The 15,913-nt window shown below is 41.0% G+C and overlaps 1 protein-coding gene across 4 annotated transcripts; it reads right to left on the reverse strand.

Annotated features, from left to right (window-relative positions):
- Positions 1-2,129: 2,129 nt before the first annotated feature.
- LOC144612663 (transport and Golgi organization protein 1 homolog) lies at positions 2,130-14,818 on the reverse strand. 4 transcript variants are annotated; one of them, XM_078439709.2, is made up of 10 exons: positions 14,672-14,818; positions 11,559-11,690; positions 7,923-7,944; positions 6,652-6,740; positions 6,336-6,413; positions 5,273-5,345; positions 4,970-5,108; positions 3,153-3,254; positions 2,281-2,483; positions 2,130-2,197 (listed from the first exon to the last, which is right to left on the reverse strand). In XM_078439709.2, exons 1-9 carry the CDS (start codon positions 14,732-14,734, stop codon positions 2,420-2,422), a joined length of 762 nt encoding a protein of 253 aa, XP_078295835.1. In that variant the 5' UTR covers positions 14,735-14,818; the 3' UTR covers positions 2,130-2,197; positions 2,281-2,419. The 4 variants fall into 4 exon arrangements, with proteins under 4 accessions (XP_078295835.1, XP_078295837.1, XP_078295836.1 ...); XM_078439711.2 differs by lacking the exon at positions 11,559-11,690; XM_078439710.2 differs by lacking the exon at positions 7,923-7,944 and having other exon boundaries at positions 6,652-6,762.
- Between the last annotated feature and the right edge of the window lie 1,095 nt (positions 14,819-15,913).

Raw genomic sequence — 15,913 nt, forward strand, 5'->3', positions numbered from 1 at the left:
CATATTACTTATCAACGACTACTAAGCCCACATGTGTTTACCTGAATTCATAAGGAATTCTGATTTTGAGCACAGTACAAGACACAGAGTAATATATACCCTGTGGAAAAAAAGAGGTTGAAATTCCTGTAACAGAATTAATGCAAATGTGTTTTGATTTTGGTATAAATTTCCATGGATGTGTCATGAGCGATGGTATCAGCTCTAACGCTGATTGGAGACAAACAGAACCTGCTCCTATGAACACAACTGAAGGACCTCGTGTTCAGAATATTTTTACCTAAGATACATTTTAAAGGATTCCCAACAGTTCATTTACCAACAAAGACGTGAAGGTGGTGAAGGTGGTGAGTTATGACAATGACTTTGTGCATTCTAAGTTGTACAAGGCACACAATGTAAAGATAGAGGGAAGTCTTTCCGCATTTCCAATTAACAAATAGCTTTAACATGTTAATCACATGGCCAGAAAGAGGAAAACAACAACAACACTGATCCCACAGAGAGGCGGTATAGTAGTAGTCAACAAGCCTAGAGACTTTAGTATGGAGTGCAGTGTATCTCCCTGGTGTTATCTCCAGAACACATGAGAAAAGCCATAGGTCCCTCAACCTCTAAGTTCCTTTGGCTACTAACCGTTCCAGAAAACGATGACAGGCTGCAAAGAGAGGAGCCTGTAGACTCTTGGGTTAAGGCTGTGCATTTGGAAAACAGAAACAGGCAGACATATCACACAACACACAAGAAAAGGGAAAAGGCCATAGAGACTGCTGTACTGCAAAAGAGGGTTTCCCAACAGACTTACAACTGAAAATGGCCCCAGCATTTACCTTGTCCTTTTCTGCATTTTTGGTAGAGTGTTTGTTGTTGTGACTTACCGGAGCGACACCAGCTTCTGGATCGGCTAAAGGCTCTAGAAGGGATGGAGGTTTATTCCGATTTTAATAGGCTGTGCAGAATTCAAACAAACACCACATTTTGTGACATCTTAAACTTTTCTCCACGCTTCAGACCATGAGGAGAGGCAGAGAGTAACCCACAAAGCCTTAGGTGACCCCAAAGATAAAGGGAGATCCATCCCATCTTGTTAATGAAGAAACCATAGGGCCCTGGTTCGTGTTCTTCATAATTAGTCAAATAACTTGCAACAGGTCAGTTCAAATAGAAATCTGGAAAGCGTCACCAAAATAGCCATTTCTCAATGTACATTAGGGGTAATAACTCACCATCTCATTACAGATAAGAATAAAAATGAGAGTACTGATTGGGATAACATCAAAAAACCCTCCACAGAAGAGCATGGGTGTGTTTCTTCTGGCTCCAGGCGAATTGTTCAATCTTCCAGCTTATCTATAAGCTGCCTTCCACATGTGAGCAGGTATTATGTAACTATTTCCGAATAGAAATATACTTGACTGATATTATACTAATGAGAAAAGTAAAACTGGGAATTTAGCACTGAAGCTTCAGACTTGCACTGATAGCATCAGGGGACTAAGCTATATGGAACCTGAACTTAGGAATGTAGGAATATGGTTCAGAAAAAATAAGACAAAAATAAAGGAACATAAAAAATAGTAAATAAATGACCTTCTCCCCCCAAAAACTAAAATAAAATTGAGTCAAGGTAGGAAGAAGGAGGAGGCCTATGTGCCATGTGACATGATGGCATGTCACCCCTCCAGACTCATCTCTTTAGTTAGGGGATGCTGGAGGAGGCGGGAGGGTCTGCAGTTGGGGGAGGGGCATAAGCTCCACAAGTCACAGGGACAAGTGCCCCACTGCCTGGGGCACCCTCCTATCACCCCTTCAGACAACCTGATGTCCTTAGTGCTTGTGATTCTTTCCAGGCCCCAGGAACAGGCTGCACAGAAGGAATTAGGTTGCTGCCCATCACCATGTGCTCCTTACCTCTCCTTGGAGGGTTCTGGGTCTGTGGTCTTCCAGGCATTGGTTTCTGCCTCATGTATCCCTCAAGCAGCCTCTTTCCTTCCATCATGTCCAGTCTTGGATACAGAAAAAGAATGGACTTCCATAAGAGTTGCAACACCACGTCCTCTACAAGACACTAAACAGCACAACTGTCATCCCTCGACACACCATTAAAAACACATGTCAAGATCACCCACCTGTGTTTCAAGTGGGCCGCCTCCCTCCTCTCCTTCGCCGTCTCCCTCTCCCAGATCTGAGTCTTGATCTGGGGGAGAAAAACACATCCACCTTCAGTCATGCCAGACTGTGCACCAAAGAGACAGAGGAGGAAAAAAAGAAAACACTTACCCAGTTGTGCTGAGCATTCTCCTCATACACTGCGATCTGAAAAAGCCAACAACGAAAAGCCCGTGTTTAGGGATTCCAAGGGCCACTACACTCACCAGCATGAGGTGCTAAGGGTTTAATACGTCACGCAGAATTCAAGTTACCTGGTGTCTGAAGTGAGCTCTTTCTGTCGCAGCTGTTCTCGTGTTTGTTCAATTTGTTGCCTGTGAGTTACAATTGCTTTCGTCAAATAAGGCCTAATATTGCGCAGGATTTTAAATAATCTGCCCATGTTCCCATCAACTTCATATCCGTCTCCTAATACAATTTATCCTTACACATGAAACACTTTTCACATAATTATAAATGTACAGTAGGACCAAAGTGATTGTTCCATCCTTTCCTTACTCATTATTCCCTGCCTACAGAGTTCAGAGTTTGTAGAATTCCTTCCCATTTTCAATCTTTCATCATATGACAAGTGCCTTTCATCATAAAGCTCTATTCTCCTTTAACTTTGTACTCACCATGTTTCCCAGGGTTGCAAAGACCAAGGCCATCAAATGGCACTACCATGTTGATGGGTATGATTTCATCTTATAACAAACTGCTTTCCTATAGATTATGACATGTGACACCACCCCTCAGGAATGTTGGCATGGATGAAGTTTCCACATGGTCAGGCCAGCACTGGAGATGTGGAAATGTTTAGTAACTTAACTGTTTTACTCTTTCTAATAGTTATCTTTTTCTATCTGTTAATTCCTTATAGATATGTCCTCTGAATTTGCGTTTGTATACTTCGTTCGTGGAGTCCACCCATTGTACCAAGGTTCAAACTAAGAAATGAACAGGGGTTTCATGAGCCTCTGCTGATCAGTATCTGAACTCACTTGCACTTGTGTATTTCCTCTGTAGCTATTTTCAGATTTTCTTCTGCAGTTGCCATCTGATTCTTCACTGCAGCTAGTTCACAGTCCATCGTATCCAGCTTTCTAGGATGAGAAAGATATATACATAGTCCAGGAGCCAAGGTCCAGAAATTCTGCCTTTTAACTTCCCAGCTCTCTTGAAGGCCTAGATTCAAATATGCCTACACTGTCCTCCCATTGATGCACAGACTGACAACACAATCAGAGAAATGAAGACCCCATTTAAGGTTAAAGAAAAATCAACCCCTGTCTGCTGCCAAGTCACCTGCAATCAGAGCGGTCTTTCGAGTTCTCTGCTTCTACTCCTTCATCATAAAGTCATCAAATAACATTGCACTTTGTGCCTTCCTAGAGTTGGTCTTTTGTTCGAGATGGTGAAGGCTCATTTCAGTTCAACGTGAAAAACTATGCCTGACCGGCTATACCCATTAGGATGAAGCAGGGGATCATCATTGCCTTATACCTCCATGGGGCAATGCACTGAGTCTCAGTCCAAAAGTTGTACCCGGACACAGACACTCAGTATGGAAGATAGCCTTCCAGGATATGGTTTCACCAGCATTGCAAATCACTCCCACACAGGAGTTACAGGAGTGTAACCCCTGCCTCTTCCTTCAAAGATCCTGGTGGAGGAAAAGGCCAATCTTAAAGTGGCAGTATCTACTGAAATATAACATGATGTGAACTGTCCCACAGTCAGGCTGTTATCTCCAGGAAATAGATTTCAGACGGAAAACTATCAACTTCATGGAGTCAATCCAGTCTTTAACAAGACGGAGTTTATTGATAGTGAAGGCAGCAAAAGGCAATGCTTCAAAAGTCTGGTTTGCTGTGCTGCCCTCAGACTACTTAGTTCATGGTGTTGCTTTAAAGGGTTTCAACTTGGCACTGGATATACTCAAGAATCACATGCAAAACTGAAAGACTCTTAGAAAATGAGCAAAAGCACTGGACGGAGAAAGGCACATGCATTTCCTTCTGGCCTCTCAGGCAGTCCTTCAGCAAATGCTTTCTGGTCTGTGGCTGTCATGTAGTGGCTCTGTTGTGAGGGGGTAAAGATAGAGAGGTGGTCAGAGCTTACAAATTAACAAAAACAAGATGTAAGTGAGACAGAGAAGCCCCCACCCCAGGTGTGAGAAGGACTAACACAAAGCTGAGTCTCAGGGAAGAGAAGGAAGAGTTTACTTTTCAATGTGAATGAGGGACTTTAAGGTCCCTGATCTCCTCCTGAGAACAAAAGAAAATACTGGACAAAAGAGGAAACATGTGAGTGGTGCACCAAATTTGTAATGAACCCATGAGACACACTTCATGCAAATCTCACTTGCAGACTGGATGAAGGCATCCAGTACTGATGGCATCCCAAGCCACTGTCCATTGTTTCTACAGCAAGATAATTCCATTTTTCCCATAGATATTTTTGACCAAGTCTGGTGCTGAACAAAGATGACCTAATTCCCGGCTGATAGGACAATGTGATGGGATTGAAACCTATAGGACAATGTAAATGGATCCAGAGGGAATCCAGGTATCAATGTGATTAATGCCTTCCCTCGTCCACCCTAGGGACATGACACAACAATGTGTGGCAAGCACTAAGGACAGAAAGGAAAATGCAGGTTCCAGAAAGCAAGGTAGGAAGGGCAGGCACAATTCTACTGAATGCATTTGGCAAAAATACTCTGGATCCAATTCTAAAAGAAATACATTTACCTATACTGGCCACCACATTCCTTCATACAACAGTACTTGGGACTCTTATCACATGAACATCTTACTTTTCTATAGCCACTTTTCTTTCTTCACAGCATTCTTCCAGGATGCCTGCTTTCTCCTTCAACTGTCTGACTTTGGCTTCCTCGACTGCTTTCGCAGACCTCAATGCATTACACTTGTCCTCCAGGGCCTTTTTACTTTCTGTCAAAAAATGAACTTTATTTTTGTGTGTGCACATGACATGAGACTTGGTTTTGGGGCGACAGGAAAAGGGCAAGTACCACGAAGGCAGGAAGCTATTCCTTCCCTTCCCAAAGCAAACCCATTGCCACCATATGGGCATTTCTCCCCAACAGACAACATACCTTCCAGTTCACAGTTAGTGGACATCACGGCTCTCAGTTCTGGATCCTCAAATTGACCGTTTGCATCTTGTGACTTTAAGACAGATATGAAAAAAGACATTCAAGAAATAATGACCGCATAACAATGTGAGTGTACCTAACACAGCAGGACTATGCATGGCAACAAAGAAAGATCCCAAAGCATAAATATAACCATGAGAAGGCAAAGAACATGGAATATAGTTCAAGTCAAAGAGCTCACAAATGGCTTTCTTAGGGGAATATTCACACTGAACATTGTTCAGCATTAAGGGAGGAGGGCAGTATACAATTTGGCTATTGCCCTTCATCTCTCAACTGTCTTGGGGGATTTTCTCCATATCTTGGGAGGGCAGGGCTGAATGAGGTGGTAATTACCCAGCTATGAAAATAAAAGACACTTGCTAGTCCTTGAAATAGCAAAACTCCTCAGGGTGGTCCTAAGTGAAATTCCAGGTCCTTGTGAGGATGGAGGTTTGGCTCCCAGAGGCCCACCCTCTACTGTGGTAAACAGCAGAAGAATATGCTGTGCTCACCTCACCCAATGAACAAAAAGCCTCCAAAGCCAAGTTACAGTAAAACTCAGCAGCCAACTCATCACTTGTGGATTCTTGACATTCCTCTCTCTCTCTGATTGCAAGGTAGCAAGTGCACTTTGAAGGGTGTCCTTTAAATTTTAAATCAAGTGCTCAACTTTTTTTGATGTGCTCCTTCAACAAAACATGTTGAATGAGCAATAATAATTCATTATTTTACTGGTGTTTTTAGAATGCAATCCAGGCAAAGAAGGGATTCTTACTTTCTTTTTTTTTATTTTTATTTTTTAACGTTTATTCATCTTTGAGAGACAGAAAGAGACAGAACACGAGTGGGGAAGGGGCAGAGAGAGGGAGACACACACACACAGAGAAGCAGGCTCAAGGCTCCCAGCTGTCAGCACAGAGCCCCACATAAGGCTCAAACTCAGGAACTGTGAGATCATGACCTGAGCCAAAGTCGGATTCTCAACTGACTGAGCCACCCGGGCACTCCATGGGATTCTTACTTTCAATTTAGGAGCTTCAGCAGAGTGAATGTTACTTCTTCTCTCAGCTTCTTGAAGACGTATCTTTGATTCATTGATCTACATATAAAACATATGAAAAAGGAATCAGAATTCAAAAATAGCATCATGGTAGATAAACCTATCTCTAAATGTGTGATTCCTTTCACTAATAAAGAGGTAGTTCTTTACATTTGTGAAGCTTGTCTTGAATTGGGAGTGTTTCTACAACACATGAACTAGGTCAGTAGGATGAACTACCAGAGGTGAAATAACTGAAATAAAATCACACAAAGAATATTTGAAAGGGCAATGCTACCTTCTGTTCCCAAATGGATATTGCTTCAGCCAGCTCTCTGTTTTCTTTCTTCACTGTGTTGATCTTTTCAGTTATTTGCTGTAAATTAACTAAAAAGAGATAAAACAATTTCTAAGGTTGTTACCAAACTGGTGACATCGAATAATCCCACTGTATTAGCAGCAGAGACACATTATCTGACACGTGGGTGTAACTAACTTTTTTGCTTTCTTACTGTGCCTGAAGAAAGCAAGTTTTAGTAGCATTTTAAACCCAAGGAACCGGGGCTCCTGGGTGGCGCAGTCGGTTAAGCCTCCGACTTCAGCTCAGGTCATGATCTCGTGGTCCGTGAGTCCGAGCCCCGCGTCGGGCTCTGGGCTGATGGCTCAGAGCCTGGAGCCTGCTTCCGATTCTGTGTGTCTCCCTCTCTCTGCCCCTCCCCCGTTCATGCTCTGTCTCTCTCTGTCTCAAAAAGAAATAAACGTTAAAAAAAAATTAAAAAAAATAAACCCAAGGAACCTTATTTCACTGAGATCACTATACGTGTAAGCTCTAGAACACTGACTCCTCTAACAAGCACAAAGTGTAAACTTCTCTTCTATTGGCCCAGTGTGAGAGCTCTCATGCCCTGAGTTCGCTCTTCTCACCGCGACCGCTGCTGCATTCACAGTGATGAGCACCAGCCTTTGAGGGCTTACGAAGTGTCAGGCAGCCACCCTGGCTCTCAACACACAGTGCCACAGAATCACCACAGTCTATAGGGCCCATGCAGAATACAGTACCCCCATTTGCATCACGTTCACTTCTCATTCTCCCCTGGCATGAATGGCTCCCTCCACCTCAGACTCAAAACCATGGTTTAAACCTCTCTTGTGACACACACCCTGCCAGGCAATATCTGGCTTCTTCTCTAAGCTTAGGCCACTTGATAGACTCAGAGAGGGTTTTCTCATCTTCACATGTCACCAAGAGCCATGTCATGGCAAAGTACTCACTCCAAACCTCAGACTCATATCATCACTTGTTTCCTAACCATTTCTATGCAAAATTACACTCATCCTGTTCTCCTCCTTCCTCCTATGATGTTTTCCTCCCCTGGTCTCTTAAGAGATGCCAAATCCTTCCACAGTGTCACTTAGCCTCCAAACAGGGAAGAGAAAGATTTTCAAGAGTTAACAAGTCAATTAGACATCAGAAGTCACCATATTTATCCCTAGTTAAAAAATTAAAACCCACATCAAACACCAGTACTGAAAAAAACTTACAAAGAATACTAAAACCTTAAATCTTACCTTGATATACTGGAGGCTCTATCTGAGAGAGGAAGAAACAAAATAAGTTTGAGGTCAAACATATTATTAGTAAAAACGTATTCTTTCTGATAAAATATTAAACGTAAACCAATGAAATTACAATGATCATTTTGTTCAGCATAATGAATTCATAATATTAAATATAAGCAAAAATTAGAATTTCATATTTAGTTCATGATTCCTTATAAACCATTTCTGATAAAAGCATAAAGATTCACGGCTTATTTTCACTAAAAAATAGATTTACATTCTATTCCATGAACATCAACGTATTCAATTTTGTCAGTGCATAATGCAGACAGTTTTAAAATTATATAAATAAAATATTTGTCTGATTTTTTTCTCTTGTAGTCAAACCCAATATCCACACTGAAATCCAGAACCTAGGATCATTTGAAAGTCCAAAAGAAAGAGAGAGAGAGAGAGACAGGGAGAGAGAAATAAAGAAAGAGACCCACGGGGGGGGGGGGGGTGGGGAGAGATGGAGGGGAGGGAAGGGAAGGGAAGGGAAGGAGGAAGGAAGGGAAGAGGAAAGAAAAGGAAAACCTTTGTAGTAAGATATGCCTCTTTCATTCTCTAGAAAGCTTTCTGAAATCGTACAGAGTTGGCTGTTCTCTGAATCAATAAACAATTACAACATGTCAGGTGCTATGATTTTCCTAGATCACTAAAAACAGAGGGTCTTCCAAAAACAAAAGCCATCAAATGAGAAAGAGAGTGGAACGTGACTAGAGAAGAAGCACAGGCAACAAAAGAAAAGATGGCTAACATTTCAAAAAAAAAAAAAAAAAGGAAAAAGTGCTCCCCGTAAGAAGGTTTAAGAAAAACAAAAGGAACTTCACTTGTGTAGAGGCAGTGGTCTGAGGCAAGGGTTCAAAGCTTCCATACCTCCTTCTGGAAACGTGAACAAAAGAGAGATCACAGGTATTAGGGAGTAATGGTTGTCTGGGCAAAATTAGAAGTAATAATTTAAAGCCTGACTGCACAAGTATTTCTGTTTTCTAGGAGCCCTAAAAGAATGTCAACCATGGAAAACCATCCTGTGATGGTCTTGTGTCCACTGAAAAGTAACAACCACAAGATAGTGACTGTGGGACTAAAGGATGCTTCCCCGCTCCCAGCCCCTCACTCTTTGGAAAAGTGCCTTTATAAGCCTGGCACACTACCCCTTTAGGGAGCGATACGCCTCTTTCTTGTTGGCACCATTGTATACGAGCTATCTCTAATAAACTCTACCTGCTTTGTTTCCCTTGAGTTCAGTGTTCATTCCTAGGACACTGAGACTCAAGAACCTGGTCTTGGGGATCCAATAACACCCAGACCCGAGTCATCCCCTGGTGAATTATAGCTCAGTAAAATCTAGGCCAGACTCTACTTTAACAAAAGGTAAAGACACATTTTCCTGACTTCTAGAATGCCTATCCCTACTCAAAAGTTTTAAATGGGGCTGAAGCTAGCCCCAACATCTTGCCAGGATATTGGAACATCAATGTGTTATCAAAAAGCAAGTCATAATAATGTTGTTATAGGAAAGTGTATCTATGGAGGGCAAATAGAAAACCATGGATAGTCTTTAACATCACATGTTTCCTTTCCTAAGCAGGGGAAATGGAAACAGAGATGGACTTACAAATACATAATATTTATATTTTCTTTATGAGGGGAAAGATTTCTAAATTGGCAGGAAAGAGGAAAAACAGCCATTTAGACATAAACTCATGGTATTCTGTTCTTCCTTAGAAGGCCTGCCCTCAAGAGAAACTATTTCTCCAAAACCTAATGGGGGTTTTCCTAAACACAAGCAATGCAGATGAAGGGAAATACTCAACTACAGTGCTCTTCCTCCTTCCTGTCTCACAGGGGAGTAAACTCAGCCTAAAACCTAGTCAGGTAAAGGCAAAACTTCACACTCAAGGCCTATTCACCTCAGTTTCTTTAAACAAGGATGTGACTCCCAGCTCTCAAAAACACTCACAAGGTACCCTAAAAGGAAAAGCCACATATTTTGAACACACAATGCAAGCATTAGACTCATATTTCCCATGGCAGAGATGTTGAGATAATCAGGCTGGGAATTTACAACTGCTCTGATTAATAGGAGAATAACTCTAATGGGAAAAGTGGTCAGTATGCAAGAAGAGGTGGTGAGTGTGAGCACAAAGATGATAACTCTAGGATCCAAGAGATTTTGGTTCTAGAAATCAAAAACACCATAACAGAAATAAGAAATGCCTTTGTGGATATATTAACACACACAACATAGCTGAGGAAAGACTCAACAAGCAGAAGGAAATATCGAGTAGAAACATCTGAAACAGAAACACAAAGAAAATAATTAAAAATACAACACAGAACATCCAAGACCAGGGGGACAATTACAAAAGGTGTAACATACACAAAATGGGAATACCTGGAGAAGAAGTGAAAAGAAGACACATTTGAAGTGAAAATGACCATGAGAATTTTCCAAAATTAATGATAGTCACAAACCACAGATCCAGGAAACTAAAAGAATTCCAAGCAGGATAAATACCCCCCCCCAAAAAAAAAACCCCACCACAACAACTACAACAAAAAACTACCCCTAGACATATACTATTCAATCAACAGAAAACTGAAAACAAACAATTTGGAAGAAGGTAAGGGGAAGTGTTGAGGGCTGGAGTTACAGGGAGAAGGGAGAAATAACACCGTACCCAAGAGGAACCAGGAAAAAAAAAAATACTCAGAATTCAGAAACCATGCCATCAAGAAGAATGAAATGTTTATAGTGTTAAAAGAAAAGAACCCATCACCGAGAATTCTGTGGCTACTGAAATTATCTTTCAAAACATTCTACAAAGTAAGGAAAATTATCGGACATACTGAAGTCAATAATAAAGGCTTAATTCTCCAGGGAAACATAATCCTTAATGTGCATGCATTAACAACAGAGTGTCAAAATACATGAGGCAAAAACTGATACAACTGCTAGGAGAAACAGACATACACATTATTATGGCTGAAAGAATTCAATACCCTCTATCAGTCATTGACAGGTTGAGCATACAGACATTCAAATTTAAGAACACAGTTGGACTGAACTGCATCATCAGTCACCTGGATGGCATTACCATCTATAGAACACTTCAACAGTAGACAACTACACATTCTTCTCAAACTCACATAGAACATTCACTGACATGGACCATATTCAGGGTCAGAAAATACATCTTAACTTAAAGTCAACAAAATCATAGACAATATGTTCTCAGAACACAAATGCAAGCTAGACATCAATAACAGAAAGACTGGTGGAAAACTACAAAAAAATATTAGAGATATTCTAAGAGAAGATATAGAATAGAGATAGAATAGAGATATTGTAAAAGAAGTGGGTTAAAGAAGACAATTCACAGAATTTTAAAAATATTTCCATCTACATGATAATGAACATTGGAATTATTACAATATGTGGCTGCAATGAACACAGTGCTTAAAGGAAAATTTGAAATACTGAATGCATACAAAAGGTCTAGTTAAAAATTTGTGCTTACCAAAAAAAAAAAAAACAAAAACAAACTTCTGCTTACTTATGATTACAAGCCTATCTATAAGGTACTTTAGTATACTCACAGCAAGGACAACTGTCCAGAGGTAAACCAGACATGCACAAATTGCAAGGGTGGCAGTAATAATGGTAAGCTTCCACAGAATCCCAAATACACGAGAGCCAAAAGGGAAATGGCCAGCCAAAATATGGACAAGCTGAAATAATATTTGAGACAATGAGGAATATCAAAGACATTTATAATATCTGTTACAAAGAATCATCTTTACAAACCTTCAACCAGCCTCCAGGAGGTTATAAGCACATCTCTCAAATGCCTCCTCATGAAGGACAGGGCGGACACAGGGCTTACAAAGGAGCAGGGGCAAACTTGTGGGAGTGATGACTGTGTTTACTTACTATGGCGATGGCTTCATTGCTTCTTATCTATATCACATATCAACAAACTGTAATCTTTACAAAGGTCTTGTTATTATACATAAGTTATACCACACTGCAGCTGTTGGGAAAATCTAATAGGCCATCTTAGAAAATTTATAGTGCTGACAAACACACTGGAACAATTTTTAAATAGTTAGCAGAACTTAAGAATTTATCAGCCAACTTAAAATTGAAAAAAAAAAACAAAATAAAAAAAAATAAATGCAAACTTTTAGTAGACAAGAAGTAAATGACCTCTGTTGTACATTCGTGAAGTACCTGGATAAAATACTTTGGAACATTTCCAAAAATACACCAAAGTTTATAGAAGGATGGGAGGAAGTAACAATGAAAATGTACTAGAGGTTCAAAGGAGATTGTTATAGAGCCAGATGTTTACAGATATGGATATGACTGAGAGAGATGGGAAGCTGTTATTATAATAATATGGGATTATTCCAGCAAAAATAAATTCTACATTACTGTTTAGTTTCTAAAAACACGGAGGTTTTCTTTTTTCTAATGTTTATTTTTGAAAGAGAAAAAGAATGGGGGAGGAACAGAGAGAGAAGGAGGCAGAGAATCCAAAGCAGTCTCCACGGTGTTAGCACACAGCCTGATGCTGGGCTCAAACTCACGAACTATGAGATCATGACCTGAGCCAGAATCAAGAGTTAGATGCTTAACTGACTGAGCTATGCAGGTGCCTCATGAGATTTTACTTTCAAGGTTTACTTTGAATCTGAATCACAGCTCAGGTTGTCAGATTTCTGAAGTAAATAAAGATTGGCATAATCAGGTGATCTTGTCTATTTTGATGAAATCTATGAGATTTTAAGTTATTTGAACACACATCTCCAAATAGCCAATACAATAAAGTCAAGTTCCTATTTCATAGTGTTGAACCTAAATCAATCAATAGCTACTATGAAAATTACTTTCCAAAAGAATACAAAAGTCCTGAATATGCTCACCAAAACAACAGGACACATATCATTTTACTAAAACTAGGCTTACCAGTATTTTAGGAGAAAATACACTCACAATGCAATTCATACTAATTCACATACCAAACTTTAATTTTGTGCCAATAAATCTCTCTAGAAAGCAGCCTCCAAAATGTGTACCATTTGTATCTTCAGCTCTCAGGACTGAGGTCACTAAAATGTGTGCTGGTGGGAAATGTACACTGTCGTTGAGTGGCCACTGTCTAAAAGAAAGCAGGAGCTGTCCGCTCAATGATTGATCATGGGGATCAAATGCACCACAGACAGAGGCCATCTTGACACGAATGGTAAACATTCTAAGTCCTGGGCACTCTTGATACCTCTAGCAGCTATATGGAAGCTGATATCAGTAGTTAATCTTAACTAGATTAGATCCAATGGGGTCAATAACGCCAGGTTCTCACAGACGATGGCCATGACTAGGTGGAGGTGGGAAATGCAAGACAAGTTAGTTTATGGACGAATTCAGAGATGAGGGAGGGAGAGAGAGCTGAACTGATCTGTGAGATACATTCTAGGTAGAGGGGGGAATTTCCAATAAACAGAACCAAGAAATTTCCTCCTTCATAGACTCAAAAGAAATAGAATAGATTCTGTTTTGACTGGAGGTATTCACGTAGGAGGATTCTTCCTCAATTTAGGTTGTTCCTGACTTGGGACTTTGTAGATCCCTCTCTAAGAATCTGGTGCGTGCTAATCTAAAGAAATCTACTTCTCTCTATGGGTGTTCCCTGTCTCTCTGTCTCAGGCTCCTGGAAGTACAGGTTTTTCTTTTTAATGATAGAATGAAACATTCACACTGGGAACCAGGTATTTCTTTATAGTTGGACAATCGTAAGGACATTCGAGACCTTTTTTGGTTTGAGTACATCGACACTCTGCACATATTTGGCTAAAGAAAGGACAAGAATTCATTCACTTCCTGATCACTTCACTCATAGTGATTGTCCTATTATAAATGTCCAAGCAGGGTGAGGCCACTTCATTGATGTTGAGCTCTAATCAACCTGTTTGAACACACAATTCTTGGCAGCAGCCTCCAAGGCCAGAGGGAGAGGGCTGATTCACAAGATCCTAAAAGCGAACAAACCAGAAAGCACAGAGCACAAAGGACATTTCACTTTTTAACTCTCTAGTACCAACACCAATGCTTCAGATACCACTGTTCCCAGGGCTACCAAACTTCACAAATATGAACAATGCGCTGATAGGAAAACAAACTACATATAAGATGGTCTATAAACTTACAAAGCTTGGAGCAGGATCTTGACAGGACTTCCAGGAGCCAGTCTAATGCTATGAAATACTATTAATACTATTAAATAGTGCCTATTAAATGTTTCTGACATTTTTAGAAACAGTTTTAATGAGGTATAATTCAAACATCATACAGGCCCCTTATTTAAGACAAAGATCTCAGTGGCTTTTAGTATCTTCACAGGTCCTTCTTTCTTGACACTATGAAGCTCAGGTTTCCATCCTGTCAATGCTACTCTTTTTGTACCAAGTGGCCCAGACAGGATCCACAACTTGATGTGGACAGTTGTGGCCAGAACAAGCTGGTCAAGAAACCTTGGCCCTGAGGTCCTCGGTTTTCACAAAGAACCGAGTTCTCATCAAGGATTCTATGAAAAAGCTGTTTTTTAACCACAGTCTGGAAAAATAAAGAAAGAAAGAAAGAAAGAAAGAAAGAAAGAAAGAAAGAAAGAAAGAAAGAAAGAAGAAACCACTGATATAGGATGTGTACTCACATTCGTGTTTGGGAAACCGGGATACCCAAGTAAGAAGATACAGAAAAACAGCGTCTGAACCATTATGTCCTAGTCCTTTCAGGGGGAGCTGGGGCGCCAGAGAGGAGGTGCAGATGGAGGTGGAGAGGAGGTGGGGGTGGGAGGGGAAGGGAGGGGGTGGGAAAGGGGGCGGAGTGGTAACTGAGGTTGGGGTGGGATTTAAATAGGGGTGGGATTGGGGAGGGGGGTGTGTCAGGAGTAGAAAGGAGTCAGGGACAGTACCAGGAATGATCAAGTACACGAGGGGAGGGAGGAGGGTTAGAAAGGTTAGTAGGTCAACAGGTCAGTAAATCACTAGGTGAGAAAGACACAAGTAACCGGTTAAGTAAACTGTCAGGAAAAGATGGAGCAGAGAAAGATCCCTCTCCGTCCAGGTCTTCACCTGTTTGAGCGTTGCCATAGCAATCCGGATGCTGTATACCCTCTCTCCACCAATCAGAGGCCTGAGCCCCTGATAGATCACAATGGACACCCCGCGTGACCGCATTTTTCAAAAGCCCCTGCCCATTATGTACGTTTTCGGGGACATGTGTGTCCATATGGGAGTGTCTATGTATATCTGGGTTTTGTATGTGTGTATACTAGTTATGCATGTGAATTTGCTGCCCCTTTGGGTCTTCCTGATTGTATCTGTGTGTGTGCGTGTGTGCGTGTGTGCGTGTGTGTGTGTGTGTGTGTGTGTGTGTGTGTGTGTTTTCCTCAGGGTGTCATTGGCCATGTCTACAGTGTGGGTCTGTGTGTGGGTCTGTCCGTAAGCCTCATACCTGAGTTCCCAGGTGAGGCTGGTGTGATTCTGTACTTGTGGTGTCTGTTTATTTCCCTGTGAGTGTGGGTGTCTATGAACCTCAGAAATGAGCTGCCACAGAGGGGACTCCCCAGAGGTGACCCCCAGAGATGGGTGGATATGAGACAATCTATCTCTTCAATAGATACTGTTGGGAAAACTGTATATCCATGTGCAAAAGAATGAAAGTGAACCCTTCCCTTACACGATACACAACAATCTACTTAAAATGGCTTAAAGACTTAAATGTGAAACTGAAACCATCACACGTCTAGAAAAAACGAAAGAGGAAATTTGGCACCAAAAGCATAAGCAACAAAAGCAAAAATGAACAATTGGGACCACATGGAACTAAAAAGCACAGGAAAGGAAAGGGAAGGAAAGCATCAACAAAATAAAAAAGCAACCTACAGAATGGA

The sequence above is a fragment of the Panthera onca genome, chromosome E3 (genome assembly GCF_046562875.1).
Source record: "Panthera onca isolate mPanOnc1 chromosome E3, mPanOnc1 haplotype 2, whole genome shotgun sequence".
Taxonomy (NCBI): Eukaryota; Metazoa; Chordata; class Mammalia; order Carnivora; family Felidae; genus Panthera; species Panthera onca.

Bases quoted from the DNA above. Each gene is read 5' to 3' on its own strand.
- LOC144612663 (XM_078439710.2), bottom strand. From the start codon at position 14,734: ATGGTTCAGACGCTGTTTTTCTGTATCTTCTTACTTGGGTATCCCGGT. The intron at 5,346-6,335 runs GTAAGAATCCCA...TCTGTCTTAAAG, and splicing joins CTGAAGCTCCTAAATTGAAA to TCACAAGATGCAAACGGTCA. The intron at 2,484-3,152 runs GTGAGTTCAGAT...TGTAACTCACAG, and splicing joins GAGGAAATACACAAGTGCAA to GCAACAAATTGAACAAACAC.